Source organism: Protopterus annectens, chromosome 16.part0, assembly GCF_019279795.1.
Source record: "Protopterus annectens isolate FY-2018-M chromosome 16.part0, PAN1.0, whole genome shotgun sequence".
NCBI lineage: Eukaryota > Metazoa > Chordata > Ceratodontiformes > Protopteridae > Protopterus > Protopterus annectens.
In genome coordinates, this window is record NC_056750.1 from 560,349,437 (window position 1) to 560,361,495 (window position 12,059).

The window sequence follows — 12,059 nt, forward strand, 5'->3', positions numbered from 1 at the left end:
TTTTATTTGAGCATTTAGCCAGCTTGTGTGTGAAAAATAATCTTTATTGTCCACTAGGATCACTGAATGGTTGAAAACTGTATTCCTGCGTGCAGGAAAAAAAATTCAAGATTTTAGAAGTTTTTTCATCCGGTTCAATTATGTTTGATTTTGCAAATAGTTTGATTATCCAAATTGCCCTAGGTCCCACTTAGTTCAGATAATCCACTCTCTACTGTATGTGAGAAGTTGAGCTTAAAAACAAAGTTGGTGGGCTTCCCTTCTTTTGATTCCAATGCAAGGAAATAAAAGGTTTAAAAAGTACAAGCAAGTTTCTGGTAGCTACAAAATGCTGGTATCATATTGTAGGGAGTAAAGAAAACTAACAAACCAAGCAGAAATTTAACAGTGTTGAGGGTGTGAAGTTCACTACCTGAAATACGTTTATGCAGTTAGGTTTGTTTTTGACCCAGTATAGGTTGCATACTGGGTTTTCGGAGACTTTGAGGGATATCACAGATTTTTCTTTTTGGAGAAAAGAAACCTAAAGATTGAGTTAAACTGTATGAGAGGGCTGAGTTTTCTTTTAAGAGAGATGGTGAATAAAAAACTTTATAAACTATTTTTACTTTTCCATTTAAATTGCTTGTCTTTTGATAAGCAAAATGCAGATGCTAATAAACTTTACAAGTTTTTGTTTCAAACTGAGATCTGCCACAGTAGTTATGAAGTACTCAATATATGGTACTGCCAAACAAACACTGACTGCTGGAAAAGATCAAGTGTCTAACTAACCATCATTTATTTAATTAATTAATTTATTTATTTCACATTTAGATCTTGGCTGTGCATCTTCCTGATGTTGCTGGTTATGTCTGTGTAGCAGAAAATCGGGCAGGTTCAACAGAGAAACTATTCACTCTGACTGTACAAGGTAAGTGACATGTTCATTTAGTGCTGTAAATGACTAGACGATATCATAACCATGTTATAGCCATCAATTTAAATAAAAGAAATATGAGATGGAATATATATTGTGTGTTTGTATTTTTCTGTGGGTTCATATATGTTTGTGTGTGTGTGTGTGTGTGTGTGTGTGTGTGTGTGTGTGTGTGTATGTATGTGTATATATATATATATATATATATATATATATATATATGATGGATACAGAGTCTTACAAGTCTGCATGTCCTCCCCGTGGTCGAGTGGCATATAAAGACATGAAGGTAGGTGCGTACGTGAATGGGTCTGCCTTCTTTAAAGGTTGGGCTTCGGGCTGGCAACTAGGCACCATAAAAATCCACTGCCAATTGTTAGCAGACCGTAGTTCCGCTGTGGTGACCCCTAACTGGGAAAAGCAGAAAGCCAGAAATTGTTACGGCTAGGCTTGTATAGGCCCTAGGGCCGATAGCCTAGTACCAACCTATGAACAGTACTATTGAAGCATAGTAAAGTATGTTAGACCATGTAATCTAAAGGATTTATATATATATATATATATATATATATATATATATATATATATATATATATATATATATATATATGCCTTTCTTACCATGTAGTTCGATGGATTCTGACAGGAATTCACAGTAAGAAAATTAACTTTCAGTTTTGCTTATTTTATTTATTTTATTTTATTTTACATTTGTTGACCGGGCTAGTCCAACTGGATATATGTCCATTTTCAGTAGAGGCCCGGCGAGAAAAGCTCCGCTTTTAAACTAGATAAAATCAAGACAATGCAAAAAAAAAAAAAAACACAATACAAAAAAGGATACATGCAATATGTAAAGTAAATACAAATTTCTTCATCAGCTTAGGTTATATAGAAACTAAAAATAAACAGATTGTGAGTAGTAGGTTAATAAGGTAGAATGCAGTATTATGACCAAGAGAAAGGGATAGGTCATTCAATATTAGTATAAAGGGTAAGAATGTGTCTTTGAAATGCTATAAAAAGGTTATGAAAGGTGAAAAAAAGGTAATTTGAGGTGTAAAACACAGGGTAGATGGTGAAATTTTAGAGGACAGGGAAGTAGGAGAAAAATCTGGAGGGTAAGTACAAGAGGAAGTAATTATAGTCAAAGTGGAAGAAATAGAAAGGTTTATGTATGAGGTGGGAAGATAAGAGTTCACAGAGGAATGAATAAGTAGTAAGGAGCCTGACCAGTGATAGCATGTTGGGAATTAAGATACTAGGATGGGGAAGAGTGAGGAATTGCTGTTATACTTCAAAGTGGGTAAGGAGGAGAGATATAGAAAAGGTCATGACTGAAAAGTACCTAATATGTTATCACTCATGAAGTGTCACAGACCAAAGGTACATCAGGAAAAGATTTCTGCCCTAAAAAGGTGCCTTGATGGCTTTGAAATTTGTGATCATCTTTTCCTGAGATGCAGTTTAAGAAGTATATGGGATTATTCATCAATAAATTTGGAAGATTTTCTTTCAGTTCAGTGACGTTAGGTGACAGTATAAAAAATGTTAACAAATGTACAAATATAAATGCAGCATTTATTAATATTATTTGTGTACGCATGTCTGTATGCTTCTAACTAAATAGTATATGTGTGTGTGTGTGTGTAATGGTTGGCACAGCAAAATGTCGATGGCAAGAATTTCAACCACAAAAGGGCAACAACGCCAATGCTGGCAATCAACTGTGCACATGTAAGGAAAATCCTTACCACATGGAAACCAAAAAAAGCAAGTAACATCACTTTTTTTTTTGCAAAGGGGCAATCCCCCACCCCACCAGTTAAGTACTTCTGATTACCTTTTCTTAGCGCTTTTAATGCAAAAGCTCATGGTAAACATATGTAAATTCAGCTGTATATTATGGTTGTCATCAATGGCCACATTGAAAGTCAATCATCTAAAAATTTTCATCAAAATCTCTCTTGTTGAATCACAATTTATTGAAATTGGAGAAGCACTATATATATAAGATTACAGCAAAATGTATTTAAGTCATCGAGTAACTGAAGGTTTGGTTTTGAGAAGTCCCTAAGCCTAGAGCTATTTACAGGTGAAGCGTCTCCAGTTTAAAATGAAAAAGTTTCTAAAGTACAGCCTGATTTAACAAGTCATGATGACACTTAAGGAGATGTACAAGAAGCAGCCATATTTGTGAGGACTAGATCAAGGATATTTAGACCCCTAGCAGGATGGTTAACTGTCTGTGAAAGAGAGATGCCTACAAACATAAAAAAACTTGAAACTATGGAAACATTCAAAAAACATCTTGGGCAATATTTCCGAAAAGAAAGGAAAGTGTACTCGACACTGACTAATATGGGCAAATTATTAAGGCATGTAGTTGCTGGCTAATGTGGGCAGTATATTGCAGCAGGTACTGTAATCATCCTACTTGTATTTGTCTGAGTAAGTAAGTGAGACTTACAGCTTATAAAATGCTATAACTCATTGACTAGCATTTATTCACATTTTCTTGTATAAATATTATGCTATGTTGCAATTTATTGTATTATAGGTTCATAAGTAGGTACTAGGCTGTTGGCCCTAGGGCCTATATAAGCCTAGCCAAAAATGTACCCTGGTTTTTGCCACCCAAGAAAATTATTTTCCTGTGCCCCTGTCAAGCAGAGCCACAGAAGTGATTCCCGGGGTGAATTTCCTATCTCCCATCCAGTCATCAAGATTTTTCTTGAAGAGTGCTAATGTCTGTTCCAGAGTATGGGAAGTCTCTGGGACAGGAATCTATCCCTCCAGCATGTTCTGTTTATTGTGGTGACAAGGTTTAGGTCCCTAGAGTGTGTAGCTCGGAGGGATTGGGATTTCTTTAAAAGGAGCATGTCCAACAGCTCTGAGTTTGACATAGCTTTGTATGTTACGCAGAGATCGCCTCTGAGTAGACGATATGCGACGGAGTAAAGCTGGAGTTTTTTGAGACGGTCTGTGTAGGGCATTTGTTTGAGGCCAGTAATCCTCTTTGTGAGGTATTTCTGTGGCCTTTCCAGTTGTTGTAGATGTCTTGTGAGGTACATACCAAAAGGGGTGTTGTACTCTATAATGGGTCTAATGAGTGATGAGTAGAGAGGAACAATGACCTCTTTTTTTTCTGGATGAGAAACCTTTTGTGATGAGGTGAGCCATGTAGAAGGATTTCCTGACCACTGTGGCGATGTGATTATCAAAGGAGAGACTACTGTCCACCTGTGTCCCAAGGTCTCATCACATTTTTGGCGTTAAGTAGACTACCAGCTATGTGGTAGTTCATGGGTACAGAGTTTTTAACCAAAGGGGATGACAATACACTTTTTGGCATTGAGCTTCAGGCCATGGCTTTTACACCAAGCATCTGTCTCAGTGAGGCCCTTTTGTAATATGTCCACATCGTTAGGATTTTTGATTATGGCTCCTAGTTTGCAGTCATCTACAAACTTTGTTAGCCAAAGACCTTCTGTGTTAGCCTGTACTTCAGAGAAGTAGATACCAAATAGGAGAGGACCGAGGACTGAACCCTGTGGTTCTCCACTTGTCACTGGTCTGAAGTTGGATTTGGAGTCTGCTACTTTCACAGTATGGGTTCTGCCCATGAGCCAGTTGGCAACCCGTCTTGTGACATAGGGATTTATACCTAGTTTAGTGAGCTTATCTATAATTCTAGAGTGGGGGATGGTGTCGAAAGCCTTGGCGAGATCTAGATAAGCTGTGTGAACCACCTTACCCTCATCTATGGCTTTGGTGTCTGCTTCAAAGAAGTCAATCAGGTTTAGGAGACATGATCTGCCTTTTACAAATCCTTACTGGGTAGGGTCCAGAGTTTGGAGATTACCAATGTCTTTGTTTATGAGTTCCATGATGATACATTCCATGGCCTTGCAGACCAGGTTTGTCAGTCTTATGGGACGGTAGTTCCCGGGGTCCATCGTGGCTCCCCCTTTGTGGAGTGAGATAAACATCATGGTGAGCCATTCAGTGGGCACAAAGCCTGAGGTGAGGCTATGACTGAACATGGTACTTGGGTAGGGCGCCAGTTCATTCTGTAGTTCGTGAAGAACGCAGCCTGGGATATTGTCAGGTCCCATGGATGCTGTGTTCTTGGCTTTGGAGAGTGTGTTTTTTACCTGTGCAGCCGTGATTACAGGTACTTTGCATTCTTCTGGTATAGAGATGGGCCCTCTAGGGGGTGAGAGGGGTGGTAAAGTTAGCACTGAACCTATCTGCCAGGATGTTGGCAATATCAGTTGGTTCTGTATATTTAGTGCCATTGTGCTGTAACTCTGAGCAGATCTGAGTGTTGCCATTGAGATTCTTGACATAGCTATAGAACGCTTTGTGGTTGTCTTTTGAGTCCGTGGCAATTTTATTTTCGTAACTAGCTTTGGAGGATTTTATTAGGGATCTCAGCTTCTTACTGAGGTTGACCAGGGAGTTCCTCCAGTCATGGGATTTTACTCTTTTTTTTTGCAACAGTTTCTTTCTTCTGTTGTAGAGTTTGTTTATGACAGAGGACCACCAGATTGGCTTTCTTTTTTTGGAGGATAGCATCTTGGTTCTATTAGGGATAGCATGATCCATGCACTCGTGTAAGTGCTTATAAAGTGCATTTGTGTAGGATTCAGCATGGGTGTCATGAAGTTTGCCACTTCTGTCTTAAGAAGTGTGAAGTTGGCCTTGGAGAAGTTTTTTACGGTGGTTTCCCTAATTTGGGGTGGGGGCAGGATGTGGATGTCTGGGGTGATTAGCTTGTGGTCGGATCTGACCAACCAGGAATTGACCTCTGGTGTGGAGCACCAGTTGCCCATGTTGGTAATGACCAGGTCTAGGATATTGCTGCCCCTGGTGGGGGTGTGAATAAGTTGATCCAAGGCACTGGAATTTATGAATTCCAGAAAACGCTGAGCAAAAGAGTTGGTACATGAGTAGTTTTCCCAATTAATGGTGGGGTAGTTGAAATCGCTCATTATTAGGGTGTTAGGTTGTACCCTAATTCTTTTCAGTGTATCAAGAAATGAGGAGTGGGAATCCTGGGGCATGGTGGGGGGTCTGTAGCAAGCTGCAATTTGGATTGCGGTCTTGCCCAGAGTTAGTTGCACTTGGATAATCTCGGATGCATTATGCTATGCAACTAGCCTGGAGGTGTGGATATCCTTAATGAATATGGGCATGTCTCCAGCTTTAGTGCTTCATTCTGGGTTAGGTGGCCGAAAGTTGTGGTATGAATTATAGCCTGGTAATGCAGGGGTGCTCCCTGGAGCTTTGAACCAGGTCTCTGTCACTGCACAGATGTCAATGTTCTCCATTTTAAGGAGTGCCTCGAGTGAGTGCATTTTGAGGTTTAGACTTCTAGCATTGAGTAGCATTACCCTCAGATTTTGCTTGCATGTACCTGTTACGGTGGCGAATTTGTCATTTGAACCTTGCCTAAAAAAGGCACTTTAGGGGTGGCAAGAGCCTTAGCCAGTATCCGGAATCCCAAGGGTGACAGGTGCAAGCCATCTCTGGCAAAGCATCGTAGTCTGTCGATCACGTCGTCCCAGGCCGACAAATACTGGATCCTCTTAGAATGACATCAGAAACTTAGCCAATTGTTGAAGTCAATCATTTTGTCCTTGTACTGTGGCATCATTCTGGGTGATGGCACGATGTTACTCAGGGCCAGGGTCATACCTGCCTGGGCTACAAGATCGGAGAGCCCCTCCATGTCTCTTTTCGTGTAGTCCAGGGAGGTACGTCTCAGGTCATTCACACCAACATGGACAATGATAGTGTCATATTTGTGCTTGTTGTGGAGTGAGCTGAGTGCGTGCATTATGTGGCGGATCCTGGCACCTGACAGGCAGCTGACAGTAACTTTTTTCCCTGTTTAGCCTGGTGAGTGGAACATCAGTGTGCCTGACTATAGAGTCACCTATGACTAGAGTGTTGGGTACGTTGTTATGCCTTATGAGCTGTGGTTGAGTGGCACACTGAGTTTGTGGGCTATGTGTCATTTGGGTTGTGTTGGGGGGGTGGAGTTTGCTTGCGTTTCTGCTTTGGAGGTCCCTGATGCTTGGGCAGGTTTTTATTGAGAGCCTCTGTGAATGTAGGTGTGTGTTTTGTGTTTCTCTGTGTGTGTTTTGGTGGTGTAGGTTTTGAGGGACTATGTGATGAGTGTGGTGTGGTGCAAGGTGTTACCTTCTCCTCTTGACTTTCTAGAACAGTCTTGGGTGAAGAGAACTTTGCTTCCAGTTTGGCAAATATAAGTGCATCTCTCACAAGTTGTAGTGTTGGGTGGTAGGAGGAGAGGGTTGTCTGTGTACATGAGGCAATTGCTGCATTGCCCCAAGATGCCCAGATTCATCAGGTAGACAGGAGAAATCACCGGGAGCTGACCCTTAGACATGCCTGGATATGTGCTTATTTATTAAGTACTAAAAACTGCTTTCCTCTAGACAAGTGAGGAAAGTTGAGTGCTGTAGTAATTTACAGCTTATTTAGTGCTTACAACAAGTTCTGAACAAGTGCTGAGTTCAAAAAAACAGATTTGAGTGCTGAAACTAGAAAACTGGCTAGTTCTAAGAAACAAAATTAAGCTAGAAGGCTTCACTCCAAAACAGAAAGGCTTGGGGGCTCAGAAGCCTGCAAACAGTCTAGACCACTTACAGGAAAGGCAGGAAACAAGCTTAAAAAAATTTTTTTTTTCTTTACCAGATGCTCTCTTTGTACACAGTAGGAGTGCCTAAAATCAGAATAAGATCTCACTGCACTCAGTTGAGTGAGCAAATACGATGGGCATAGAAAGAGTATCCAAACACAAATTTACAAGAGGGGCGGGCAGTTTCAAAGCCACAAAACTTTATTCTGTTTTATTAACAAACAATGTATTTTTTTTGTTGACAAAAACAAGTATCAATAATTCCCCTATGTACTAAAATACTTCTAGGTGTAGACATTCGCCCTAATCCTGGCCCCACCTATCGTAATGAGCATGAAGACAATTCTCTTCCACACACAACTCTAATCCTGCAATGGTTACTCTAACCCTGCAATGGTTACTCTGACCCTACAGTGGTTACTCTGCCCCTACACCAGTTACTCTAACCCTACAATGGTTATTCTGACCATACAATGGTTACTCTGACCCTACAGTGGTTATTTGGAGCCTACAACACTTATTCTAAAGGTACAGCAGTTACTCTAATCCTACAGTGGTTACTCTGTCCCTACAGAAGTTAATCTGACCCTACAATGGTTATTCTGACCCTACAATTGTTGCTCTGACTCTACAACAGTTAATCTGACCCTACAGTAGTTATTCTGACCCTACAACAGTTACTCTAACCATACAGTAGTTACTCTAACCCTACAATGGTTACTCTGCCCCTACAACAATTACTCTAACCCTACAGTGGTTACTATGACCCTACAACAGTTACTCTAAACCTACAGTGGGTACTCTGCCCCTACAACAATTACTCTAACCCTACAGTGGTTACTATGACCCTACAACAGTTACTCTAACCCTAAAGTGTTTACTCTGACCGTAAAACAGTTACTATAACCTACATTGGTTACTCTGCCTCTACAACAGTTACTCTAACCCTACAGCGGTTACTTTGACCCTACAACAGTTACTCTTACCCTATAATGGTTAACCCCCCGCCTTGGTAATCTTAGTCAGTCTTTTGCTGCCCTAAATGTTAGAAGCCTAAGAAATAAAATTTCTGAACTACATGCCCGGATTATCCAGCATAAGCCTGATATTCTCGCTGTAACTGAAACATGGCTTAAAGTTCAGCAGAGCTTCTTATAACTTTCCTGAAATTAAGTAATTATACACAAATATGTATTACTCTTATTTACAACCCTCCTGGAGACAATACAGCTATACTGGAAGATAGCCAACATTGGCTATTCATAGCAGTTCAACAAGAAATTATACTACTAAGTGATGTGAATTTCAGTTGGTTGGACATGAGCTCTAACTCCCCTACATCTAGCATGAACTTATTTGGTTTCAAACAACAAACTAATGTCCACGCACATTGTAGCAAGATGTCAAATTACCTATTAAAGTGGATTCTAGTATCTGACCCTAGCAAATACACCACCTTAGGTATAATGTCTGACTGTCTCAGTAATCATCTCCCAATCTATGCAACCAGACAGGGGTCTAAATAGAGAGATGATAAAATCAGAAAGCAAGTAGAGAAATATTGATGGAAATGAATTCACCCTCAAGTTTAGGTAAGTGCCTTCATGAGGTAGACATTGTTTTTACAAAATCTCACCAAGACAACACTAATATATACACTGTGTTTTATATAGCATATGCCATATGGACACAAGTAGGTTAAAAATAAAAAAAGACAGTTGGGTGCACAAGTCCCTGGATACAAGTGTCCAGTCCTGCCGGGCACCCTGGTGCCAGTACTGGAACAAATAGTGTAGAATCCTCAAGATACGGAAACATTCCTACAATGGGATAAGACCAGGCTCAGGGGTAGGATGCCCCCCCCCCCATTGTGGTAGAAAATAGTCCACAAAAACTGACATGCCAAAAAACAGCCATAAAGATGGCAGAGTGGACTATTAAGGATAAGAAATAAGTTATGTATTGTTACTATTGTGCAAGAAGCCAAGAATTTCCAGATAGAAGATAAACAAAAGGATTAAGAAAGAAATTAGAGGAAAGAAAAATACTTGCATCAAGAAAAACTGTCAAAATCTTCAAATGCAAATTTGTGTTCATTAATACTACAGATTCATGAAAAACTTTATATAGACCAAGTGGCGGGCAACTTTGCAGTTAACCCCTGATAAAGGACAGATTATTACCCAAGGGATAAAAATTCATAGGGTGATATTCCAGGGTGACTCTTTGTCAGCGCTGTTATTCTCTCTTGACCTTAACCCATTAAGCTGTCTACTTATCAGCTTAGGCCATGCCTGTAATTTGGCTCCTAGAAAACAACAAAGTATATCATCTCTTTGTCAATGATTTAAAACTGTATAGCTCATCAGATGAGGATCTGAAAGTACAACTGCAAGTTGTCAAAACTTTTTTAGATGACATAAGAATGTCATTTGGTCTTGATAAATGTGCAAAAACAACCTTTAAAGCAGGAAAACTGCAGCACCAAGAAAACATCAGTTTGGGACAAGAATGTGATATAAAAGAACTTGAGCAAGAGGGAGTGTATAAATATTTGGGAATTGATGAAGGATCAACAGTAAAACATGAACAAATGCAAACAAAACAGGAATACTTTAGAAGACAGTGTTGACATGTAGTAACAAAATACAAGCTATAAACCAATTTGCTCTTCCTGAACTAGCTTAGAATTTTGGAGTGATTGGCCCCAAAATATGTGTTGGATAGGAAAACAAGAAGGATTCTTCATACTCACCAAATGATTTATAAAAATCAATGCATACCAATATTATATATTCCCCATTCCGAAGGAGGTATGGGCCTCCTTGAAATTGATTACATGTATTTATCTGCAATTGTGGGACTCCATACATATCTGCTTACCTCACAAGACCCAAATATAGTGAAAGTTTTGAAATATGAGGAGAATAAATCTAAGATGATTTCCGTGCTTGGTTTAGCAGAAGCATATCGGTGTCAGGAATGGAAATTAAACCAGAAGTAGATAAAAAATCAGGCAGCCACTGAATGTGCCAAAAAACAAATGAAAGAATATAAAGTGAAGGATCAGATGAGAAGGCAAGAAATGTGGAAAATGCATAAATATAGTTGCAAGTATAAAAAACTTCTGGAAGAACCTCATGTTGATCAGGATCAAACGCAGGAATGGTTAAGGGAAGGGGAATTCAAACCAAGAAATGAAAGGTTAATATTGATGGCAAAAGATAGTGGGCTACTTACACATTGGTTTACAAAGTCCATTGAATATGTGGGAGAAACAGACAAATGTAGGTTTTGTAAAACAGACTTGTAAACAGTTGCAAAACTAGTTGTTGGTTGTGACATACTAATGGCAGAAGGGCTGTATACTGAAAGACACACTGACGTCCCGCTCACCAGGCTGAATAAAGAGAAGGTCACGGTGAGCTGCCTGTCGGGTGCTAGGATCCTCCACATAACGCAAGCACTCAGGTCACTCCAAAGCAAATACAAATATGACTCAGTCATTGTACATGCTGGTGTGAATGACCTGAGACGTACCTCCCTGGACTACATGAAAAGAGACATAGAGGAGCTCTCTGATCATGTAGCCCAGGCTGGTATGACCCTGACCTTGAGCAGCATCTTACCCTCACCTAGAATGATGCCACAGTACAAAGACAAAATGATCGATTTTAACAATTGGCTAAAATTTTGGTGTCATTCAAAGGGGATCCAGTGTCTGTCAGCTTGGGATGACGTGCGCGACAAGCCACGTTGCTTCGCTAGGGACGGCTTGCACCTGTCACCACTGGGCTTTCGGATATTGGCAAAGGCTCTTGCCACCCCCATAGTGCCTTTTTTAGGCAAGGCTCAAATGTCAAACCCACCCCTATAGACAGCACAAGGAACAAGAAACTATGGGTAATGCTGCTTAATGCCAGAAGTCCTAACCTCAAGATGCACGCACTCGAAGCTCTCCTCAGTATGGAGAACATCGATATCTGTGCAGTGACAGAAACCTGGTACAAGGCTCCAGAGAGCACCTCAGCACTACCAGGCTATACCTCATGTCATGCTTTTCGGCCCCAAAACCCGGACCGAACCACAAAAGGAGGGGGAGTTTCGATATTTATCAAGGATATCCACACCTCCAGGTTAGTGGCATTGCACGAAGTATCGGAGACCATCCATGTGCAACTAACAGTGGGCAAGACTGCTTTTCAGTTTATAGCATCCTACAGACCACCCTCTCAAAGTCAGGAATCCCACTCGGCTTTCCTGAAAACATTGGAGAACATGAAGATCTCTCCGAACACCATTATATTGGGTGACTTCAACTACCCAAACATTGACTGGGAGCACTACTCAAGCCCCAGCACCTTAGCCCAAAGGTTCCTGGAAATTATAAACTCAAATGCTATGGAACAACTAGTCACCACTCCCACAAGAGGGGACAACATACTAGACCTGATCATTACCAACATGGGA

The 12,059-nt window shown here is 40.4% G+C and overlaps 1 protein-coding gene across 2 annotated transcripts in view; it reads left to right on the forward strand.

Moving 5' to 3' along the window:
• HMCN2 (hemicentin 2) overlaps positions 1-12,059 on the forward strand; it is a 2,554,053-nt gene that overhangs the window by 1,769,241 nt on the left and 772,753 nt on the right. For both annotated transcript variants that reach the window (XM_044058392.1, XM_044058391.1), the window contains exon 57: positions 817-913. In XM_044058392.1, coding sequence (XP_043914327.1) covers positions 817-913 — 97 coding nt within the window. The remainder of the gene's footprint in view (positions 1-816; positions 914-12,059) is intronic.